Genomic DNA, 25,778 nt, shown 5'->3' with positions numbered 1-25,778 from the left:
TTGTTTAAATGCTGTAGTTTCTATGAAATTTACTACTCTGATAAAGCAATTAAGAATATATGCTTTAGAATACATTCCCTACTTCTCAACTTTGGTCTATAGAAAAACTTAACATAGGTGAAGTTGGATGTACATGTATGTATATGTACAGCTATGTTAATCCAAACAAATGCATGGTGTTGTCTCTTTACCTAATAAAGTATTTGATACAATAAACTTTACTTTCAATAAGAAGAACATAAATTGTGGCATAAGAATACCAGGTGTCTCGTTTCTGTTTATAAATACAACTGCATGTTTATTTCCCATAGGAAAAGTAAAAACTGACAAGCTAAATGAAATTTAAATTATTTTGACAATGGGGAGATGGGGGCAGGCAGAATTAAACCAGTGAAAAGTTTCTTGTCCTCAGGAATTATTATGTGTATTATAGTATTTCTGGAAACTCTGAGATACATTTCCCTCTTCTGCTGACTTTAATTTCTCTTTGTGCTGAGGAGGGCAGGGGGACCGAGAAGGCGAAGCAGCTCAAGATTCAAGGAACTTCCATATGAAACAACCAGGCGCTGGATGTGATTTGCTGGCTCTTACGTCTCCTCAGGTGTCACTGGGTTCATGACTCAAATTCTCATTTTTCTCTGACACAATTTCGCTGAATTTCTCAGCTGTTCCCTGACATCTCAGCACCCTGACATCTCGGTACCTGGCGCTACCATTCCCCGGAACTTCTGAGAAAGTTGGGTGCCGAGAGCTCACCATCCCCGGGGCTCGGGGCGCTGTCCCGTTCCCCGAAGCACCCTTGGCACATGAGAAATCCTCGGTCCGCCCTCCCTCCCCATCACACAGCCCCCCAGCCCCCAAAACCCTGCCTTTGGAAGCCCAGGAACCCTCCTCCCCCGGCTCCGACCACCCTCCTCCAACAACCCAAACTTTCCTCCGTGCGCCCGCGGCCCCATCAATGCTCCCGGACGGCACCGGCCGCCCCCAATCGGGCAGAGGACAAGCCACCCCCCCACCTTTCACCCTCCAAACCGCGGCCGCGCAGCCCCTACCTGCGCCCTCCTCCGTCACCTGTTGCCCGGCTGCCGCCATCCGCGCATCCCCCCGGCGCCTCCTCCCGCTCCGCCGGCGCCGGGGGCTTCTCGGGCTCCCGGGCGACCTCCATCCCGCCGGGCGCCGCCTCCGCCTCCTCCTCCTCTTCCTCCTCCAGGGACTCCACGTAGAAGACGGTGCGGGGCGGCGGCGGAGGAGGACCCGGACCCGGCCCATGCCCCCCGCCCGGCCGCGGCGTCCCGTTGGGCGGCCCGGCGGCGGTGTAGGAGGCTGAGGAGGGGGATTTCTTCCAGAAAGCGCTGCTGCCCCTCTCCTGGCTCTTCAGCAGGCGGCTCTGGCTCGGCCCCCAGTGCTCGAAGCTGCTGTCGGGCGGCAGGCAGCCGCCCCCCGCCGGGCCGCCCGCCGGCGAGGGGTGGCTGAACAGTTTCCAGCGGAGGCGCAGGATGTGCTTCACGTCGAAGTCTTTCCTGCCGGAGCCGGACATGGTGCCGAGGAGGGACTCGGGGCGGCCGGGCAGGGCCAGGAGGCGGCGGAGGATCGGAGGCTTCTCCGGGCAGCGCTGCGCCTGCAGGGCGAGGGGTGGTGGTGGGCGGCCGGAGGAGGGAGATGCGCGCACACAGGCAGCGCGGAGAGGAAGAGGGAGGATGGAGGGAGGGATGAAGGGATGGAGGGAGCGATGCACAGAGCCGAGAGGAGGGGAGAGGCAACCAGCAGGGAAGGGAGAAGGAGAAAGGGAGCTGACGAGAATTTGCACGGCGATCGGTGGAAAGGGGAGGGGAGAGAGGCAGGAATGAGAGACACCTCTCAGGGGAGACAGGCACTTGCGGGTGAGAGAGGCTGCAAAGGAGCGCTGATCTGATTAACGGGGGAGCGAGCCAAGCTACAGCCCGGAGAGGACCAGAGGCAGCAGCCGCTCCGGGAGGCAGGTGGCTCTCCCTTTGGCTCTTGGAGCGCCGTGACCGAGTGCCGCTGGAGAAGAAGTCAGCTGGAAGCCTCTCTCCACGTCCCGCCTCCCCATCCCATTTCTCACGGGAGTCCCATGCCTGTGGCTATCTGCGATAGTAAAGCCGAGAGCTGGCACGGGGTGAAAGCAGGGCTCCTTTATATACGCTGTACGTAGGAGGGGGGAAAAATAATAATTAAAAAAAATGCCTGTGAGGCTGTCAAGGTCCTCACTGTACAATTTTCTATCTGTCTCAGCGCCTCTCACCAAGCCGCCCCCTCCCCTGCATGTGACGCAGATGTGCTCTGGGGCCATCAGTGTGAGGAGACAGAGGGAAAAAGATGCTTCAGTCTTCCTCATGCAAGTAAGTTGGCAGGTCACTAATTGTCTGTCATAGCCTCCTGCTCTCCTCTCCCCAGAAGCTTGTTATTTTGGTTCTGAGTCCACTATATAATACTGGGAGAAAAAATAAAGGGAAACAAATGAAGCAGCAGCAGTAGACACAAAAGCATGAATCATAGGAGTACAAACTTAATGGACTGCATGCTGACTGGATGAGGTTACAGGTTAACAATTTATTCTGTAGGCTCCATTCATTAGCCTGTTGGCTCAGTGTTACTTCACCAGTAGAAAACATTGGCTAGGGTGATGGTGCCTGAAACAGAAATAGCACTACACATCTGCTTCTTACCTTTTATATATGCTCTTAATGCAGTCTGACAGTGTTAAACCCAAGGGAGGTTCCTTCACAACAGAGAAATCTGCTTAGGAACATCTGCCCACTTGGGACGGATATCGCAAAGTATGCTGTGCATCTGGGACATAATTACAGAATTAAAAGCTTCATGGTGAAATGTGGGAGAGGGGGATATAAGGGTAAAACTGAACTGCATATCATCAGCTGCTAGCATATGAATCACGATGCCAGCAATGTTGCCAGCAATAAGAAGATGTACAGAATGCCTGCAATACACCTGTACCTTAGAAAGTAGCATTTTAAAAGAAGATTTATCCTTAGGAAAGTGAAGAAGAAGATTTACCCCTGGGAAAGTGATGAAAAAAATATATATATTCTCCTCAAGGTACTCTGCTTTGGTCTGCTTCATCCATGTACTTGTGAGTTATCCATTATTTATTTATTTATTTGTTTGTTTGTTTATTAGTAATAGCTTTCTGTGAATTCAAGAAAAAAAAGTTGAAAGAATTCTTTTCCTCAAACTGGAATGTTTTAATTCCTCATTCGTAAAACACTACAGCTTTAAAAATCCTCCAGAGAAACAGAGAAGTCAAACATTAAGTAACAATTTTATTACTGTTTTATTTAGTTTATCACAGAAGCTGTGCTTCTAGTTACAAACCAATATTAGGGTTACTGTTTCAACTTTGATTAAGGTCTGTATTTAACAGAACAAGAAATTCAGGACACAAAGTCCTGCTTTCAAGGGAAGAAAAATTGCCACTGTGTATTTTAAATATTGATTTATGCCACAACAGCTGGACTGCAAACTCTTTAGTGCCTTGGTTCTGCTCTCAGTATTCAGTGCTAAAAAAAAAAAAAAAAAAAAAAAAAAAAAAAAAAAAAGACAAAAATTCTTCTAAAGCAAAGAGAAGAGATGGTTCACTTTTATCCAAGAACCGATCTGAGTGAATATGTACTGCTTGGGAGAGCAGTGGGAAGAAAAGCATAAAAATTTTAATCTAGAATAGGACAGACGACTTTCATCATTTCAGAGACTTTAGAAATGCCCCTCTTATGAAAATGCATGTGAAATCATCCATAATGAGTCCTGGTTACTTAATGCCTGTTTACGAGCTCTAAAAGGTGGGAATATTAACATGTAAAATAGTTTTACTCAGTGAATACATAGATAGCATATATCTAATACCTTTTAATTGATTAGGGAAGTTCAGAAATATTCTGAGGAGGATTGCATATTTTCCTTGCTTTATTGTAAATCTTAGACATTTTAAATTCTAAATTAGTATGTTAGTTGATAATTTGATGTGAACAGTTGACAGATTTTTATTTATTTTCATCTAAACTACATTGCATAGATTTTATGTCTTTATTTCTGTTATCTAGATATTATAAATAGTAATTCATTGTAACATTTTTTTTCTACGTATACTTCAGAGGTCACTCAATGAATATATTAAAGTATCATCCAACAAAGTGATTGAGTTTTTTATCAGCTTTCTGGTACAAACTAGAAAACAATTATGAAGAAAAAAAGTAAAAAATATTTTAGGTTGTTATTCAGACTTTGTTATTTCAATTATGTCAGTAACTGAAATTGTCTTGGATTATTATTGTTTTTAATAATTACATTCTCAACTCTTTGGTGTATTTGTAGGTTTTGATATGCATTGTTACATTACTCGATTCTTTCATGTTCTGGTACGTAAACATTTTTTGCAGCTAAGAGATACATTAATTTGGTATGTACACCTGCTTTTTTACAAGCATCTTACAGTTTATTTCATGTGTGAAGATGTATGAACACTATCATAAACAGAAATCTGGAAAGATCTTTAATCTTCTTATTCAGATCACATTCATAAGTATAAAGAAAGTATTTTGTTGATGTACACTAAACAAGAGCTAGACCACGAAGAAACTACACTAGAGAAGTATCTGTTGTCACTACATATAATACATTAATAAATAGGTTTCCTTAACATGACTTAAAAAGATGAAACTCTTTTACTTAGTTTTTCAGAATTTCTTTTCTTCATGTTTCCCTGAAAACACTTTTGACATATGCCAGTGAGGGGAAGGACATATTTGAGGCATGACAAGGTGAAGACAAATGTCTTTTAAGTTTCAGTTGAAACTTCTGTTATGTAAAATCATTAACTTAACTGTATAGGTTGTCTAGACTTATTGTGGTAAGGTGTAACCTTTCTCCTCCATGCAGGAAAAATAAAAGGTATTCTCTGTTGGAGTTTTAGGGACCTTGCTCACATTCAATATACAATACAAAGAATAATAATTAAATCATTAATTTATTAGTCAATGATGTCAGACTACTTATATGGTGTTGGCGTGAACATATGAACAGACTTGTGAAAATACACATCTCTAAGTTGCTGAAGGGAAATATTTTGATGCCTTATAGACTTTCATCCTTACCAAAGGCGGCAAACCATGAAATGTAGCCCAGATAATAATAAACTTGGGTAAACTGTCACATGTCTGTTGCAGACTAGAGCATACTGTATTGCATTGTATTTTTGTTCATTGAGCAACATGTTTCTGAACTCCTCACCTCTTGCAGTTTCCCCAGATTAATAACCATGCAAAGCTTGAATAAGTATAGAAACTTTGCTTGAAAGTGCTCATGGCTCTTTTTCTGTTAGTTAAGTAAAGATATAAAAGTAGTTAATCTCACGGTCTCTTTTTAGGAGTCAGATTCCTGACACTTTCTTTTTGTGTTTCCAACGGTCTGCAAATGAATTAGTTTCACATAGCTATGTCCTTAAAAAAATAAAAAAAGTTTCATAGTTTCATGTTCATTCTTTGTATGAAAAATGGCCTAGAGGTATACATTCTTTTAATAAATTTTCCAAGCAATAAAGAGCACTTCCAATGAAGAGGACCTTGTAGTAGGTGTCCAAACTGGTCAGATTTGATTAACCCTCTTTATTTTTTTTTTCTTCTTCTTCCCATTGCAAAACTTGTTTTTTTTTTTTGTTTTTCAGATGTTTTACATTAAACTGTTTACATGTTTTACCCTGTACCCCAAGGAGAATTAGTAGATCAGAAATAAAGATAAATTGTAGTTGCATTAATTGAAGAAGAAACAGCATACAAGGTAATTTGCTAACAGTACCCTTAGAGCTATGAATAGTCATATTATATGTGTATCTCCACATTACATTCACATAAAGTCCAATGACATATAGCAAGTGAATCTGAAGGTGATGAGCATTCATGTTACTGTGGACCAATCATTACTAGCAAGAGAAGGCGTTATTAATAAGAGAAGGGATATGCCTGTCAGCAAACTAAAAGTATTAAAGGTAATTTTGTCATTTAATTTTAACTTGTCATGTATTTTTAATCCAGAAGACGCTAAATCTTGCTGAACAAAAGCAGGAGAAGAAAGAGGAGACATCAGTGTGCTTAGAATAGGGATGATAATAGAATGAATGATTTTAAAACAATTCTCACTTGAATGTGAGAATTCTTGCATGAATGAATGGACATGTACTTCAGTTATAAAGACAGTGATTTTGTAGGTGGTTAAGCATGCATTCAGGAGCAAAAATTTGAGGGTGTTAAAAGATGCTGTGAAACAGATCTATAGAATACACAAAAGAGTAGAGAAAGAAATTGATGGGACAGGACATCCATTGAGAGATCAAAACTTACTGAAGAAAGTGGCAGTGTATTATGTGATAAAAAAATAAAGAATGCATTTGACTTAGTCTTTAAAGTTCTGTCATATATACTTCTGTCCTTTCTCAAATGTAGATATATTGTACAGGTAAGTAAAATATGAAATCGGGGAAAGATGAAACAGTTATTTTGTAAATAGCATACATATACATTGTCAAGAAGTGGAGTTTCAAGTTGTTGATCTGATTTTCCTCTCAAAATACCGTAAATATAGAATAGAATCATAGAATCATTTAGGTTGGAAAAGACTTCTAAGATCAAGTCCAATCTTTAACCTAGCACTGGCAAGTCTGTCATAAACCATGTCCCTATGCACTGCATATACCTGACTTTTAAATACATCCAGAGATGGTAACTAACCCATTTTCCTGGGAAGCCTGTTCCAATGCTTCACAACACTTTCAGTGGAGAATTTTTTTCCTAGTATCCAACCTAAGCCTCCCCTGGTACAACTTAAGACCATTACTTCTTATCACTTGGTCCTTGGGAGAAGAGACTGACCTCTACCTCCTAACAACCTCCTTTGAGAGGTCTACAGAAATGACTAAAGCAAGGCAAGATAGCCACACTTAGTAACTATGATTGTTTTCTAATGGCAAGGATGGAATAACAAAGCCAGACTAACACTAAACTAAAACTTACTTGGCAACTCTTCTGTATTTATTTCATTTTTTTTCTCTAGTGGGTCTTCAGCTGAGATTTCACTTTTGAGAATGTTTGTTTTTACATAAGTTAAAAGGTTAAGTCATATTATTTCTCAAAATTAACAGTGAGTTAGAACAGTACGGGTAATTGTGGTCACATAACTAACTACATTTATTTTAGGGAATAACAAAAATTACTTCTCCAAAGTTGTTACTTACTGCCTTCTTAGTAATGCTGGGTAAAATAATGATGGATTAATTGCTCCCAGTGGTGACTTAAATAAACACATTTTATTCTGCATTGCAGGAGCCTAGAAGAGCACAGTCAGTTACCAGTTTGAAGGACAGTCACTTTTTAAACCATTTCATTGTGATCACAAGCAGTTGTATAAACATGCCCTAAAGCAGTTTTTAAATGTTCAGAGAATTTCACTTAAGAAGAGTAAATGCTACATGATTTGTCAATGATAAAGATTCATAAGTAAACTAAAGATAGAGAACATAAAATTATAAAACCAGAGAAATAGTTTTTAATCTTAGAATAGTAATATGCACTGTCTTTAAGCAAATTAAAAAAAAAATAAGATTTTTATTCTAATTCCAAAATCAGTTCCCACAACTTCTCCATTTGCAATAATTGTCACTTATCTCAAGAAATGCATAATTCCTTTATACCAACAGTTCCCATGACGGCTATAGATGACCCTTATTTGAAAAATTTGTCAACGCTTACTTTCCAAAATAATGTTCAAGAGAAATAGTGGAACTAGATCTAGTACAGTTTTGGAAGTGCACATGTTTGTGTGGCTATGCCATATTCCACCATTTGGAAGCCATTCATTTGTAACATTTGCTAATCCACATGGAAGCTGTTATAATCAATTTTAGGTGACAGCATTTCAGTATCTTACTAAAATCACTATGTTGTTTTGTTTTGATTTAAACACTTTTGGCAGTGCTTCTGTGAATGATTATTCTATCCATGGAAATTCTGGTGATGCAAAGAAAGGATACTTTTTCTTAGCTAGACTCAATAACAGGTGCTGTCTTTTTTTTTTTTTTTTTCCCTTTTTTCTTTTTTCTTGTTCCTTCTGTGACTCAGAACCTTCTCAGAGCTGTCTTGCTTTCATGTTCTGTTCAAAAAATATTCAGTTTCTTGGTGTTCTTTTATTTAACATTTATTAATCTGCAGTAAAAGCTTCTGTCAAATTATATATTAGATAATAATAACAATGGAGATTGTAAAATAGTCTATAAAAAAAAAAATCTATAAATTTACCACTACACATATATTAGTAAATTAAATTAGAATTAATTAGATTTAGCAGAGTCAATGGAGCTGGTATAAGATGGTCAATACTGATAAGCATTATCAGAGTCACTAAAGTGGTTTTGGATTGTACAAACTAGCATTCTCAGAAACTAGTTCAGGAATTAGCATAAATCAAGAAACATGCTCAGTAGGCACATTGGAAATAGCCACTGTTTTAGAGGATAAGAGCATTTAGCCATATGGATGTAAATTGTGCCATGCCGTTTGGCCTGAGTCCCAGAGCCTGAGGAGAGCAGAGAACAGGCACTAGGACATTTTATTTACTGTTTTAGATATGACCTTATGATACTTATATTTCAGCTTACAGGTTCCTTTGAAGGAAAAAAAAAAAAAAACATATACATATATATATGTTTTCAGAGGTGTTTCACCCTTGAAAACTTTTTAATATTTGACAGAAAATTTCTAAACAATTTCTAGAGTTCTCTTAAGAATGAAAAGCAGTAAGGTAAAAGCAGATTTATAATACCACATCATCAAAGAAGTTATCTTTTGAGTAACTTTACAAGTTGATATGGCCTTCTCCAGCATCTGAATAAGCAGCAATCTTAATCAATGTCAGAAGACATTGGGATGTAAAGTGAATACAGGAGAGTCGCTGAATATGAAGAAAAATTTTGGTTGGTTGAGTTGAATAATAAGCACGTTTTTTTGATATTCACCCACAATTCATAGTAGGTATTTTGTAATGTCACTCTGTGGCTGGATTATTTTAAAAGGAGTGTTTCTTTTCATAATCTGACTCATAAATTTATTCCTTGCTTTATTTAATAGGAATACATACTGTCCCCATAGAATGTAATTTTAAAAATCAAAATATTTTCTCTAAATAACAGGGAATCAGATGATTTTAATTTTAAGAATCTTGTCTGATAATATTATTTACCTTCTAAATGACAATTTTTTGTAATCAGTAGGAAAGTGGGTAAGTGGAAAGTAGAAAATATGAACTGTACTATATTGCATATAAACAGTTTAATTTTGAGGAATAAATAAATAACGTACCATTGTTCAGATTAACACTAGTGGTAACAAATGTAGTAATCTTATATTTGTATATTAAAGTTTTGCTATTTTAGAAATAATGTGACGAACACAATACTGATTTGAGTGTTGTTTTTTTTTATGTATTTCTAAATGAATATTTTCCTCCTGCAGCATACAATAAAACAGCTTGAAGTACAGAACAGCAATTAAATTATTTTAACATTATTTTTTTTTTTTTACTTTGCAGTTGAAAAGTAGAAGCAAAAGTTCTGTTATGAAACTGTATCAAGATAAAATAATCTAGAAATTTCTCTACATCTCATTCGCACAGAATTAAGGAATAAATCATGTTGCTCTTTAAATGAATGTTACTGAGACTGAGTATTAAAACAAACAACATAGGATGATCATGTCTATCACTTTTTCTCTAACTCATAGTCTCATTGCCCTTTGGGTAAAGATTCCTGTCCGTACTGCTTTCATCACTTATGGATATATGCACTCAGAAGAGAATCATTTCTCTGTTTTCAGGTGTGTCTCATGTAAGGACCCTGTCCTCATAGAGGTGTCTTCTGTTGCTTGGGGTGTTATTTAGCATCGGACTTCCAGTACCTTCCAGTACATCAATACTTCTCTTATTTTCTGTTCTCAGTAGATGGCTTTGTAGACTGTGAAAAACTGTATACTTCCAGTTTAGGAAGTTATGTTTTTTCCCCACAATAAATAACATTTCTAGTTGCAACTGAGATTCTTGTGCCAAATGCCTTGTTACATTCGTAAAATAAGTAGAATTTTGACATTACAGACCACAGTCATCGCCTCTGTTGTTCTCCAGATATGGAGGATGGTCGGGCAGCTTCTGACTTCATGATCAACTAGAAGAATCTTTAGTTGTGAGAAACCTAACAAAGAAATTCGTATATAGCAATACTGAATCTCTGAATGCTATTTTAATTTCTAAGTAACTGTTAATGACACTGAAGTCTTTATTTGCTTTGCATATCATTGTGTTGTGTCTTGGAATACCATAGTCAAATAACTTGTTCAAAACTTCAGCAAGAAGTTACAATATTTCCTGTGAAATTATTTTATTTCTTTAAAGGAATTCTTCAGCATTTAGGAGCAGAGTAAACTTTTGTATATTTCTATTGCCCTTCCTTTTGAAAAGGAAGGGTGTGAGATTATTATTTTTTTAATTATATTTATATGTGCTCTTTCCAGTGTCTCACCAAATTAAAAAATCAGATATTTTAAATATATATATATATTTAAATCTACTTATTCATTCTTTCATTTGAACTGTATATCACTCCTGAGAGAAATTCAAAAGATATCTGGAGATGGTTCTGGGCAAGCTTGTACCTGCTTGACCAGGGGGGTTGGACTAGATGACCTCCGGAGTCATCATGTCCCTTCCAACCACAGCTATTCTGTGATTCTCTGTCTGCATTTTTTTTTCCCATGTAAAATATTTTGCAATTCAAATGAGATTATAATTGCTTGAACAACTTAAAAACATAGTCTTCTGTCCAAATTCTATGATAAGTGTTAAAATTGAAGTTCAGAGTGCTTCAAATTTCCCCTTTCTACCATAAAATACAAAAGCAATAACTGTATGGACACCATTTGTTTTTTAAATATTTTACCATATAGTATTATATGTTGAAGTTTCACATAGTTATAATTGTTCTTGTATGCAGAATGGCTTTCCTACTGTGATTTCTTTGATTTTACCTAATTAACTACACTACATTTTTTAACCCTTTGGCCACAATCTTTTATCCTCTGATAATGTCATAGATTTCAGTGTCATGAGACCATAATTTCTGTCATAGTGAATATGCTTTAACTTCATATTTTGACATAGTGACTTATCAGTAAAATTATACATAAATGACACTGTAGAATTATAGAGTAGAGATGAGCATAAAGATGAGTCTAAGCTTTTCTCCTCAAAGCTGAATTAGCTACAACTATTTTTGACATGCTTGTCTGCTTTTTTAAAAAATGCTTATGATAGCAAGTCTACAATTTGCCTAAATAATTTATTCTAGTAATTTATAACAGCTATATCTGGCTATATGTAAATTAAATGTATATGTAAAACGGAGAAGTGCTGTATAAATTGAGTTTGACAGTTGGATTACAACATATAACTAATAAGGATGTATAAGTAACAAGACTTCTGTGATGGCCAGACTGTGTGTCCAACTGTCCAATAGGAGTTACTTCTATATCTCTCTATATATAGACATGCTTGAACTTCAGTAGGAAGAAACCTACAGAAAAGGAATTTTGCTGTTTCTGATGAGGGGAGAGGCCTTTGAACTGAAGAAAGTTCTAACTGATAGAATCATTTTGTTTGGTAACCGTTTGAATAATTGTCTTATTTGCCACAAAGTTTTGCATATTCTGTTTGACAATCAGGCTGCAGTTTTTAAATGGAGGTTAAACAATCTTTCATTTAATAATATTTAAAGCTACAAGGGCATTCCTGTCAGCTTTTTTTTGTTTTGTATTTGTTTTTGTTTTTTGAAGATAAACAACTTCATATTCTCAAGATCATTTGAATTTTAATGTAGTCTCCAAAGCCTAGAATAATCTGAAGTGATCTGCAAATTGAATGGTGTACCTTTACTTTCTGTGCAGTTAAACTGGATGATCTTTGAAAGTCCCTTCCAATTGAACTATTCTAGTCTAGTCTAGTCTGGTCTGGTCTGGTCTGGTCTGGTCTGGTCTGGTCTGGTCTGGTCTAAAATGGTAAATATATTGAACAGTATTGAAGTTAAAAAAAACACAGTGCTCAGCATTTATTCTTGATTCATTATAATAACAGCTGAGTACAGTTTTCCAACTATTTATACACTCACCTTGCAACAGTTTTTTGTTTGTTTCTTTGTTTTTTTCCTTCACTATAAATTTCTAGCTCATTTAATAGTACATAGAATAGTACCAGGTATGATCTGAAACAGTCATTATTTCAACCATACTCATGAAATGTGGTATCCTGCTGAAGGAAGTTTTGTTGTTACAGCATGATTTCTTGGCTGACAATAAACACCTTTTTATTTTATCAAGATATTTTTCCTCAACTGGAGTTAGATAACTGTGGCATTTTCCCTCCCTTTTAAAAAATAATGAGTATGTTTGCTCTTTTCTAATCTTCTGGAAGATCATCTATTCTCTTCATGCTTTCAAAGATAATGCTAACATGAGATTTCTTCATCTTTTTTTCATGTATATTTACATGAAAGCTGTCTTCAGTGATTTCTGAAAGCTTGATTTCTTAACAATGGTATAATTTCTAAATTTGGAGAGAAATAACTTGTTTCCCAAAACAAAATTGGAATTTAACTACTCAGCAATAAATGTAGATTTTTGATTTTTTGATTGAATGTAGATTTTTGATTTGTGATGATTTATATTAGTGTCTTTAAAGATAGCTACCCACTCACATTCCCAAGAGACTACCAGAGAATTTTGGTACTGGTTTCCTAAACACATAAAGCACATAACAATTAATGATAAATTAAATATCTTTGTTAAATAGGCAGTAGGTCACTCTTGAATAAACTGGCTCATATACCTCTTAATACTTAGTAAAATGTGCATTAAAATCAAATATGAATTTCAGATATAATTTAAACTTTGTTGTAGACCACTTATCTCTTGGCAATAGAAAAAATGTATTTCAGTTAATTGGAATTTATGTGAAATACTGTACTGATTAAATATAAATTAGTATTCATTAACATTTGGCAATAAGCATCTCTTGGAAAACACCCCAAAATGGCATTCATTTTTATTCCCATAAATAGCATGGGAAGTAATGCATTGGATTTGCCTCATGTTTTCCATTTCAAACCAATTGATAAGACACCCCCCTCCCAAAAAAATGTATAAAATTACAAGCCTCGGTACAGCAACACGTGTCTTAGTTATCCAGGTTCAATATTTAATTTTTAATGTTGATTTTAGTATCTTACTTGAATTTACAATATATATAAATGTATCACATATCTGAAAATAAAGACTCCTACCCACAACAGTGAGAGTTCTGATAGCTGGAAATCCTAAATAAAGTAGGAATATAAAATAACAACTCAGAAGAAAAGGACCTGCCTGAAAGTGTCATCTGTTTGAGCTAACATTGATCAAGACATATGTGAGTTAATTAGGCATCTTCATGGAAGAGTTTTGGAGCTGAAAGCCCAACAAATGGCAGTGGAATTTATGATGGTTATGCTTGTTTGAACATTTGTTTGAACATAAATTATTTAGGATATTTCTGCTGATAAGAACAAAAATGCAAAACCCAAAATTTGATGGAATATGTTGAAAAAAACATAGCAATTTACATGTAAATCCAGGTCTTCCTTTTTTTTTTTTTTTTTTTAGTAAGTTTATAAGGAATTTATATATCCCAAGTGATTTTTTTCTTTTAATCTGCCTTCATGTTGTTTCTTCCTTCTTTATTTCTTACAATAATTATTTTGCTGTAATTTGATCGCACAGTATCCTGTTTTATCCTCTGTACTGTACTATATGAAATTCGAAATATTCCATATTTCATGTTTTCAATTATTTTCTTTCATTATTGAATATGCTAAAGGCCTACAGGAACAAATTCTTCATTGAACTTTGTAATATTAAAAGAGAAGGATAGACCTGTAAGAAACTAGGATGGGAACTTTCATTTTATTTCAATTATTTGGGTAGAATTCTGTTACTTCTTTCTGAAAGTTTGTGTTCTTCCTTGTTTGCATTAATCATATATTACCCCATAAATTTAATGTCTTCCGTTGAAACAAATGTAGAATTCTAAGGAAAATGAGATGAATAGGCTGTGGTGTGGTTTAACCTGGCAGGTAGCTAAGCACCAACAGCCTCTCAGCGGGACAGGGGAGAGAATTGGGGGGGAGAAATGTAGACGCTGGTTGGTTGAGATTAAGACAGTTTAATAGGACAGAAAAGGAAGGGAAAATAATAATAAACAAATATACAAAGCAAGAAATGCACAATGCAATTGCTCACCACCCACTGACAGATGCCCAGTCTGCCCCTGAGCAGCGCAACACCACCCACACCCCAGCCAGCCACCCCAGTTTTATTGTTCAGCATGACAACATGTGGTATGGGATGTCCCTTTGGTCAGTCTGGGCCAGCTGTCCTGGTTCTGTCCCCTCCCAGCGCCTTGGGCAACCCCAGCCTCCTTACTGGCAGGGCAGTGTGAGGAGCTGAAAAGTCTGTAAGCAGTACTCTGCAACAAACATCAGTGTGTTGTCAGCATTATTCTAATCCTAAATCCAAAACAAGGCACCATACCAGCTACTGTGAAGAAAATTAACTTCATCCCAGCCAAAACCAGGACAGGTAGTTATGATATAAGCATTTCTGTACATAAACATGTAGAGAAAGTATATGATTTATACACAGAGGTAGAACAGGTATGCAGAACATTTTTATGCTCTCAAGTTTACTTGATGGTAAAGATGAAGGTAATAATTATTTATCGTTCTTGAAGCAATAGATTCTACAACTGGTGTAGCATTTGACTCTCAGCTCAATAAATTACATTTTTTTGTGGTTTATTTGTATTTTTTCAAAGTAAGCATTACATATTGAACGTTCTACACATAGATCACAGAGACTCCATCAAAAAAAAAAAAAAAAAAAAGAATTTCATGAATAGTTTCATGAATAATATGAGAAAGGTCTTAATTTGACCTCTCTGGATCAATAAACTTTCATATCACTTTTCTAGTGAGTGTCTTTTCCTTATAAAGAATTACATAAGTTGCTAAAAAACTGAAATCTGACTTGCATGAATTACATGACAAGGTTTGTGTCAAAATGTTAATCTTGTTAGCAATGAGGGGCAGGTGCAGACGCTGTCAGAAGCAAGACCTATCCTGGAGATACCACTGATTTACCTGTCCAGGTATGTTCGTATAAGACACATAAGAGAATTCTGCCCAAGCCATCCTGCCTCTAGGGTTGAGTCCTGTGTTATGCTCAGCGTGACAGGCTTTGTCTATGGTCCAGATTTAGGCTACAGTGATCAAGTGCAGGACTTCCCAGCAGGTATCCCCAGGCAGCACTGGTCTCAAGATTAGCATACTTTACACTGCTTTTTTTCTTTATCTTGACCTTCCTTTATGCTACCTTTTATCTCCCTTTCTCAGACCTTGCTCATCCCAGCAGCCTTTAATTACTTTTTTTTTTTTCCTTGTTGGTCCCAGTTTTATCCTCATCCAAATTGGATATTTCTGCTACCATTACCAACATAACCTCAGCCTTGTAGGTTATTATTGACATGTCTGCCTAGCCACTGCTGGCTTATGTACTACCTACCATCCCAAAGGTTCCCAATACTTCCAATTACCTGTGGCGTTCTCAGATAACTCTCCCTTAACCACCTGTACATACCTGCCATGCCTCTTGGTGCTGTCTCTAATTTATGTCATCTTCTCACACTGTTACCTGTCAAATCCAGCAATTTCTCATGTCATGTCATGCCATGTCATGTCATGTCATACTCAATTAACTTAGTCTCAGGGCTGGGTCTAGCCAGCAGCCTCAACATTGTCTTGCAGTCCTAAGACTCCACGTTTTACGTAACTTTGCAGCTATTTAAAGCCAACCTTCATGCCCATCAAAACTTATTTTAAGTATGGACACTTATAATACTTTTAACACAGGTAACCAGAAGTACCAAAATGTCAATGATAAAAGCAGTATAAAAGAAACAGAGATTAAGTGCCCATCACTTCTGTGCATTTCTTTCTGCCATATCTGTAGTCAGCAAACTTTTCCAGTAACACCACTGGTAATATATGATATTGAGGGACTTCAGATAAGTATAAGACCTCAGGTCTCAGATAAGACCTCACAGATATCACTGTGGTTTTGATTCCTTTTCTTAAATACTCTGACCCTAAATAAAAATTTTACTTGTATATTGCTACCATATCTAGTGCATTGGCACTATACTCAGTCATGCTTTGCTTGTTGTTTGTTTCTTTATGAAGTCTGACCTTGTAATCTCACTAAAATGTATCCATTCTGTAAAAGTATACTTTAAAATCTTTAAGTTAAAAAAAAAAAGGTTACAAAGCTGTCCCCGATAATTTTGCAATCCATTGTATTTGTATTTTGTGTTAAGATTTGCCATAAGTAGGAGAATGAGATACTGTAGCTATATAAAAAGAAAGTCTATAGCTATGAACACTACAGACAGAACTGATTTCACTGTTAAGGTGTAATTAAGAGGAAACTTTGATTTTAACTTAATTAAAAAGTGCACTCAAAGTTAATTCCAGTTTCTGAAGTAGTGATTATTCCTTTTGCACTCTCCTATACTATACAGAAAACTATACAGAAAATTGCCACCAAAATTTAACTGTACAGAAAATTACCACCAATTGCTGGAGTTTTACCTTGAGAACTTAAAATGAATATCTCTGTTTTAACTATATACTATAGTGTTTTGTTTTTTTTGTTGTTGTTGTTTGTTTTTTTCATTTATTTATGAAATAAAACAGGGCTGAAACATAGTTGCTAATTCAAGTATTATAATCTTTGCATTAAACTGCAAAAAAAAATTGTTTTTAAAAAATCCGTGGAAGTAACAGATCAGTGAATTTGATTTTCTCTACATACATTGCCCTGAACTTGATCCTCCTGTGAATGTGCTTTAACTGTGAGCAGTTTTTAGACTTGCTGCTCATGTAGAGAGCATATGCACAGACTATGCTCTCTAGTTCCTGTGCACTGTCTTCTTTCCAAATGGGTTTTGGATGTTAAGAAAGATCCTTCAGGATAGTGCCATGGCCAGAAGAATGAACATACAACAAAGTAGGCGTGGTGTTGCAGAAGGTGGGAATTAGCTCCACACTTAAAATTGCATGCAGTGGGCTTTTATATGTGGTTTTGAAAGCTAAATACTAAATTTTACATTATGGTCAATGGTATTTTTGGGCACAATTCAGCTGCGTCAGCATTCAGAGAGATCTAACAGATATGACAGCGGCTCAAGTCACAGCTGCATAAGGTACCTAAAGACAGCTGTCTGTTTTTGAAATTGGAGGCATTTCATTAGGTATTGCCTATTTGTTAAAAAAAAAAAAAAAAAACAAAAACTATTTTAGCTTATTCTTGGTATAGTGTATCCAACTTCTTTTCAATGTTATTACTTGCCTGGGCATTCTATTTGTGTGTTTACACAACTCAAATTCTGAAGTGTCATATTAGCTCTTAGAACAGAACTAAGCATAGACAGACAGAAATGTAATGTCTTAGTCCTTTATGTGCTTGGAATTTGAATGGCGCATCAATCACTAAGTTCACTTATCAGTATTCCTTTACCTATATGTTCAGATTTACACAGATACTAGAAACAATACCTAACCAAATAAGTCAAACTTATTTTAAATTTCAAGCAAGTTAATGTCCAGCATAGCTTATTGAAGCACAGACTAACATCATTAAACTACCAAGCCATATTGAAATGGTAGTCTCCCTGCTGTATGGATAGCAATCGAACTTGGTAATGTGCCCTGTAGAGTATACATGTGGACTACTTTTGGCCAAGTGAAATTCAGTAAAAGCCCTGTAAGTCTGAAAACCAGTGGTGCTACACAAATGGCAATACAAACAATAAGATGGAGAGGAGTTAAGGAAAAAGTCAACACAGACACAGACATACACACACACACACACACACACACACACAAAACCAAAACAATAAACACCAGATCTGGCATTTGACAATGGTTTTGTTCCTTCTGTTGTTTTAAACATTCTTTTTGGTCTTCATGAACTTTTAGAAATGGTATACCCTGGCAAAGCAATAGAAGAAAGTGGAAGAAGAGTACGTGTTAAAAGACTTTGGGGAAAGAAGGAACCTTTTCACAAAATGCATGTCTTTTCTTTGAGTTGGTTGTGAGCTTACTGATGAAGATTTATGGAATGCTTTTCCTCCCTGTTATTTTAATTAAATTTAGAGAGTATGCTTAAACATATAAAAATTTTTAACCAGAAGCTTTCAAAAGACTTTCCCAGGATTTCTTTTTAATTAAAAACAGAGAAAAATGGTTTGCAATATGTTAGCCTGGCATTTAATAAGAAGATCCAGAATCATAAAAAATGTACCCAGTTCTAAAAATAATATTTTTTTCATTCTTACTTGAACAACCTGAATAATTACTCTGCCTGTATACAATTTTAAATCAATAAGATATAATTAAAATATTTTTCTGTCATACATTTCTCATTGTGACCACCAAAGATAACTTGTCCAGAATTATGTAGTCCAAAGAAGAAATCAGAATTCGCACAAATCCTCTTTCATGCACTCATCCTTATAAGTCATATTTATTAGGGCTCTCTTTTTCTTTTTTTGCCAGGCTCTTTGGGGAAGTAAATGTAGACTAGGAATTCTTTTTCTTTGTTTGTTTCAGAGGAGCAATTAAAGCTGTCTACTCAAAAATACGTCAATCCAATTTCATGAAATAAATCAGTGCAATTATGGTACATGCAAAATCTCTTCTATTGTAGTTTCAAAAATTCTTGACATAATTGCTTTGGATATACTTTGTTTATGAATAACTCATTTTGAAACAATAAGAAGTACAATTAACAATGTATTGCTATAATAAGCACATTTCCAGCAAGATTAATACAGTCCAATAATATATATATAAACAAACAGCGTAAGTGTTGTCTGAAATTAATATGGGATTAGATCCAGGAAGGAATTTAGACACTGTGCGTATTATTGCAGTACCTCATTTTTAAGTCTAGTTTTCAGATGCACTTGTTGTAGACTGAAATCCCAGTCATTTTGTTACAGTATTAGCTTCCTAAACAAAGTTACTTATTTGAGATTGACAAAGACTGGATTATTGAATGATGAGCCAATAATTAGCGAATAGTAAGAAGTATCTGTTCAGTGCGATTACTCTTTAGACAATACTGATCTCCAGGGAGGCTGTTCTCTCCACTCATGATTAACAGCCCATCTCCTTAAGATACAGAGCACAACAAGAGTTTTGCTTCCCTTTCACACAGCAGTTTATTAGGACAGATGCAGATTCCCTCCCCTCTTTGCAGATTTAAATTTACTTTTTCTATTATTTTTTTTTCATATGACCTATCCTCCATGCTATTGTGAAATGAAGAGGCAATTTAAAGAGCAGGATATAAAAGGGAAGCACGAATAACTTACTGGATCAAGATCTTATTAAGACAATGTATCTATTAAATCTGTCCTTTATAGTCTCTTAAGATGTAGTTCTCTGCGTACTCCTGAAAATATCTTCAAAGATTAGTCACGTTTACTCCTATGTAGTCCAGGTTTTAATACCATTTTAGAAAAAAATATCACATGCTTTTGATAACAATTCTTCTGAATCCTGTGATTTCTTCTTGTTTATTTATGTGTGCCACAGCTTTTTCTACAATCATTTCACTTTCAGGAAAAACCTTTACAGAGCCCTTTGCAGAAAGAATTCTGCTCTAAGAACTGATTTCTTGCATGAGTTGAAGATTCAAGTATATAAAGTTAAGTACTTTGAAAATATTTAGCATGTAGTAAGAAGACTGGAGTCTGTAACTTTGAATAGAGAGTTTTATAAAATATAATTTTGGCCTGTAACAGAGAACAAGGAAAAGATATAGAACTATGCTGTATGCTCAAAACTGTGCTTGGCTCCCTCTTGGATGCCAATATTTCACATTGCATATGAAATATGCAATATGGTTGCATATTTCAGAACTGTTACTTTCCTGTTTGTCTTCGACTTCTCCCAGGAATTCTTCACACTTTGTAGCTAAATTGAACTTTTTTTTTTTTTTTTACTGAGTGAAAAAATAGAGTTTGCAGTTTAGTTGCCATATTTGTGACTTAAAATCTGAATGGATTGCTAATTTTTTTAGCTGTGTCTAAATAGTAATAACACAAGCATTCCAAGGCAACACTTATTTTATCTAGCGCACCTTGGTGCAAAATCAGAGCCATCGAGGTGTATTCACAACCCTGACAGATTTAAGATTCTTGAAGTTTTAGTATTGTTGAGAATAAATCAGTACTACAGGAATGAGATACTATTTTTAATCATTATTTATTCCAATTGGGGTGGGAGTGTAATATGAAGTTCATTTAAGATATAGAAGAGGCTTTGGATTATGTCTCCAGACTTAATATTTAAGTTATGAAAATAATTAGAGCTATCTTTTAAACATATGTAAGCTTTTAATTCCTTGTTAGGTGGTATTTTAATTCTTATGAATTTACTTCTTTCTCAGTTACTGAAAAGTTGTGTGTTTTGTTTGTTTGTTCATTTGCTTAATTTGGATGCTACTGATGTCTTGTTTCTAAGATGACTTTTATGTTCATCCCAGCCAAAGAAATAGAATAACATTGATTACTTGTACTAGATGGAAGTTACTAACTTCTTAAGTTATTAACCTATGACATGAGTGAGAGGTAAATGTGAATGCTTTACTTCTAAGGGCACTGTAAGTTCACTTGTTGAACTTAATAGCTCATTACCTAAGGAGTATTGGGCTAGTTATTCTTGCTAAGAACTATACATAAGAAGATACAATGTGAAACATGACAAAATTAATACCTAGCATAAATCACTGCTCTATTGCAATATTACTAGAGAATATCTCAACCCACTATCCCTACAGTAATTCACATTCAGTAAAACAGTGCAGAATTCATAAATGATAGGACTCCCAAGTTACAAGGGATTCAAAGAAACCAGGAGCTCAGATAATTATGCTGGCTCAGTATCTTGCTCATACAATTACAATGCAGGGATAGTTTATCATAAGACTAAGAAGACTGACAACTGCTATGTTTTTGGTGGCACTACTGGTTGCACAAATGTCATACGCTCATTTTATACTGTGTTGTGCTTAATAGTGTACTTGTAACTATAAACAGCATTTGTATATCATAATTAATCCTTGATAAATGAATGTCCACATCAGATTATAGTTAAATTATTTTAATTAAGTAGATATATTTTCTGTGCATGATGGCAGAGGTATGACTCTTGTTATATTCTCACCCATTCACATTTTATGATACTGAATGCAGTTTAATTATGTTTCTCTAAATCCACTGTTAAAATTATCTACACTGAGCACTGTTAGATGTCTTGTTGACCTACGGATTTAAGTACTCCAAGATGATATACAGGTCCATGCATACAGGCTGGAAAAAAAGGCCTCTTTACACAGAGGCCTTTCCAAAATAATAAAAACTGCACGAGTAAAAGATTTACTTATCTTGAAAGAAACTCTACCTCTGAAATGTAAATACAAGACAACACCCAGTAGATAACATTGGAGTCCAAACCTGGACTTGGGAAATATGGTTTTGTGAAAGCCTAAAATTTGGGTTTGTCATGTAATGGTGACAGAAATATATAAAGCCCATCCCTGTTTGACTTTAAAAATCACTAGTATCACTGTACTTTGACAATGTACATGCTTCTAGGGAGTCTCATTTTGATCTGTTTGCATAAGGTCTCAAACCTTGATGACGCAGACTGAATCCAGTGACTCTACCCACAACTCTGATTTGAAATGTAGAAATCTCAAATGGCAAGAAGTAAACTTTATCACCATATTGGCCCCTCATAAATAATAATCAATGTCTCCAAAAATATTAACAGTAGAGTATTACATAATTAAACCACTAGAGTAGTAGTTGAAATGCTGAAAGAGATGGAAAAAAAATAAGATTAAATTCCACTTTTTTTTTTTTAAGAGGGACTAAATTCATGTCTTTCAAATGCTGTGTCAGGTATTTCCCCGACACAGTATTGTTTTTCTTTATTGTATAACTGCACCACTCCAAAAGGAAAAATTAATTAATCTGCTCCAACTCAGCATCTCTTAATGTAATGTCTAAGGCATCTTCTTAGGAAGGGCAAGGTGCTTAATTTACACTGTTAGTGTAAGATGTGCATTAGATTAAAGTCTTTGACAGCCTGGATAAGTTCTCTGGCTGTTAAATAAAAAAATAATAATAGTAATAGAAAAAAAAATCACCGTTTTTTCCAGTGCCTCAGAAATAACACTGCAACAATAATTTTTATAAGGTCTTTAGGCTTTTTATAAGGTCTTCATAATAAAGTCCTTTTAACCTTATAAGGTTTTTATAAGGTATGCGCACATGCTTATCTACCAGTAGATTCTCAGGTGCTGACATCAAAGCTCTCCTACAGAAATTCAGAGCTAAAGAGGCACTTAGTGAGTTTAGATGATTTACTCACAGTACTTGTGAATCACAAGATTTGTAACTACTTAAATAGCTAGATCCACTGCACAGTTTTTATCATGTTGGTAGTCTGTAGTTAAATGATTATGATAGACCTGCTTATAGTAATTTCTATTCTTCAACATAGCCACATAAAACATAATTCTTCTGGAACTTGACATAACTGAATGAAAATCTGTAACCCAAAAGAGGAAAGGAACCAGTGAGTAGCAAGGCGGAGAACATACTCAAACATACTGACAGTCCATTTCAAATGTTTAAAACAGCTTCTGTTCTTTGATTGCACCTTGATGAGTTCCTACTGCCTGGAGATTAAAACAAACAAACAAACAAACAAACAAACAAACAAACAAAAAAACCTTTATCTTTTATAGATAAATGTCCCCTTACCTTAAGGTCATGCTTCCTTATTCGTACATTTCTAGGGACATATGATACAACTCTTGGGGAGAACTCACAGAAAATAGAGGCCAAGTTTTAAATGAAAAAAAAAAAAAAGTGAAAAGGAAAATCATGACTTCATGACATTGCTCATCTCTGTCTAAGACCATATTGACTGGCTAATAAATCAAGCAGATTTTGACTGCCAATACTGGAATATATAACAGATACACAGAATCATAGAATCATAGAATATCCCGAGTTGGAATGGACCCATAAGGATCATCAAGTCCAACTCCTGGCACCACACAGGTCTACCCAAAAATTCAAACCATGTGACTAAGCGCACAGTCCAATCGCTTCTTAAATTCAGACAGGCTTGGTGCAGTGACTACTTCCCTGGGGAGCCTGTTCCAGCGTGCGACCACACTCTCGGTGAAGAACCTCTTCCTGATGTCCAGCCTAAACTTCCCCTGCCTCAGCTTCACAACGTTCCCACGGGTCCTGTCACTGGTGATAACAGAGAATAGGTCACCTGCCCCTCCACTCCCCCTCGTGAGGAAGTTGTAGACTGCGATGAGGTCTCCCCTCAGCCTCCTCTTCTCCAGGCTGAACAGGCCCAGTGATCTCAGCCGCTCCTCATATGTCTTCCCCTCTAGGCCCTTAGCCATCTTCGTCGCCCTCCTCTGGACACTCTCCAGCAGTTTAATGTTCTTTTTGTACTGTGGTGCCCAGAATTGCACACAATACTCGAGGTGAGGCTGCACCAGCGCAGAGTAGAGTGGAACAATCACTTCCCTCAGCCGCCTAGCAATGCCGTGCTCGATGCACCCCAGGATGCGGTTGGCCCTCCTGGCTGCCAGGGCACACTGCTGGCTCATATTCAACTTGCTGTCAACCACAACCCCCAGATCCCTCTCTGCGGGGCTGCTCTCCGGCATCTCGTCACCCAGTCTGTACATATAGCCAGGGTTGCCCCGTGCCAGATGCAGGACCCAGCACTTGCTTTTGTTAAACTTCTTGTGGTTGGTGATTGCCCAGCTCTCCAATCTGTCCAGGTCTCTCTGAAAGGGCTTTCCACCCTCATCCGAGTCCACAACTCCTCCAATACGTACATAAAAAAATGGAATATATACCATAAAACAGATACAATTTCTTTATGTCTTTTCCCATGATATTATTCCCAAAAGCTTATTGGCAAAGTAGTTGCAAAAATGGTTTCTTTAAGCTCCAAATCTGATAGAACCAGATGGAAGAATCTGACAGAACCAGCAACAGGGACTATGTTGTCAGAGAAATATGCAAAAAATATAGACTTATTGCAGGCCATACAAATATTACACAATTTTGTGCTTATTTGCAGATCAAAATTCTCTGGTGACTCAATAAGGCAACTGCTTTTGTACTATTTATTTTTTTTTTTTCCAACAATAGAAAGAAATAATAGAAACTAAGTCCAGAAGTTATAAATCACAGATTCCAATGACTTTGTTCTTGAGTATACATACATATTTATGTTCTTAGAAATATCAGAAAGTTAATGAATTACATCCATAGTCTGCAGCTGCAAATGACTGCACAATCAAGAGTACTATAGAATTGGGTCCCTTTCTGTCTGACTAATATATTTTTCCAGGTTTCATTTAGTTAGTCTGATTTATAAGCATTCTTCAAGTATTCTGCTTTTATTTAACAGAAATCTTTCAACTCTTAATGAATTTTCACATCCTTCTTGACTGTTCTTAAAAGGAAATTTCCATTTCTAGATATAATGTTTTTCATCTGAGAAGTGTTGATTTTGATCACTGAGAGCAGATGCAATTATTACTGAAAATAATCAAAAAAAAAAAAGTTGTCTTGATAGAATAGCCCCAAGTGTTTTTTCATTAATATTAATGACATTAACAATGCTGTATTAATAATAGAAGGCTAAAAAGTATTGCAATGCAAATTGGCAGTTGTCCTAAATTTGGCAGGACTATATCCAGTTATGCTGGCTAAGAAGTGATGCAGTTTCTAACTAAACCTGTTTTGTTTTCTTTCAGTTTAATTTTGATATTTATATTAAGTTAAAATGCATGTTATTTTCCTTCAATTTCATTATCATTGTTGTAACCTTGTTACTCCTATGCATTTATTTTAAATATCATCAGTGACTAAGAAAGGAATATATCTCTGAGGCGGTAAAAAATTTATGAGTTTCTTCTTGATGAAAGTTTCCTGCTCTTCTAATGACTGCAGAGTTCTTGAACAATTGATGCATGTCTTCTATGATCTTTTATGATAATAAAAATAATAAGCAATATATATATATTTAGTCTGATGTTATTTACCTTTTCAGGCTTCTTTAAATTACATTTAAATATAACTTTCTCCATTATTGAAATAGATCTGTGTACCACTGCTCTGATTTTAAAAGTTGTAGTCCCCATTGGTTTTGAGTGGATTTGTTAAGAACTTCTAGGAATTTATGTTTGAAAATGTAAAAATGTGTAATTATTTTAAGATATCATATGCCATCTTTTTCTTTTCAGTAAAAGGTGAAAAGGAGTTAGGAAAGCTATTTTTTCTTATTATGCCAAATATATTTTTTATTATTGTATGTGTTCTTCCTAAGCCTTGCTATATACAAATCTATAGGCATATATATATACACACACATAAAAATTGCATGATATTGCTGCTGATTTTTCACACTAGCTACTTCTCAGTCTTAATATTTAACTGGAAATGCT

The 25,778-nt window shown here is 35.9% G+C and overlaps 1 protein-coding gene and 1 long non-coding RNA gene across 8 annotated transcripts in view; one reads left to right on the top strand and one right to left on the bottom strand.

Annotated features, from left to right (window-relative positions):
- KLHL1 (kelch like family member 1) overlaps positions 1–1,537 on the bottom strand; it is a gene marked incomplete at its 5' end in the record, with an annotated part of 250,391 nt that extends 248,854 nt beyond the window's left edge. For both annotated transcript variants that reach the window (XM_083819401.1, XM_083819402.1), the window contains one exon: positions 1,053–1,537. In XM_083819401.1, the coding sequence (XP_083675527.1) occupies positions 1,053–1,537 (485 nt within the window). The remainder of the gene's footprint in view (positions 1–1,052) is intronic.
- LOC310891423 lies at positions 1,398–14,968 on the top strand. Of its 6 annotated transcripts, none has more exons than XR_014577567.1 (6): positions 1,398–1,538; positions 2,254–2,360; positions 3,015–3,112; positions 4,351–4,394; positions 5,699–5,811; positions 9,610–14,968. It is a non-coding gene; the product is annotated as an uncharacterized lncRNA (long non-coding RNA). The 6 variants fall into 6 exon arrangements; XR_014577568.1 differs by lacking the exon at positions 1,398–1,538 and adding an exon at positions 2,034–2,165; XR_014577571.1 differs by lacking the exon at positions 1,398–1,538 and adding an exon at positions 4,709–4,796 and having other exon boundaries at positions 2,224–2,360.
- The last annotated feature ends 10,810 nt before the right edge of the window (positions 14,969–25,778 follow it).

Source organism: Anser anser, assembly GCF_964211835.1.
Source record: "Anser anser genome assembly, chromosome: 1".
NCBI lineage: Eukaryota > Metazoa > Chordata > Aves > Anseriformes > Anatidae > Anser > Anser anser.
Note: the sequence above shows the minus strand (reverse complement) of the source record. Positions and strands in the feature narration are given on the sequence as shown.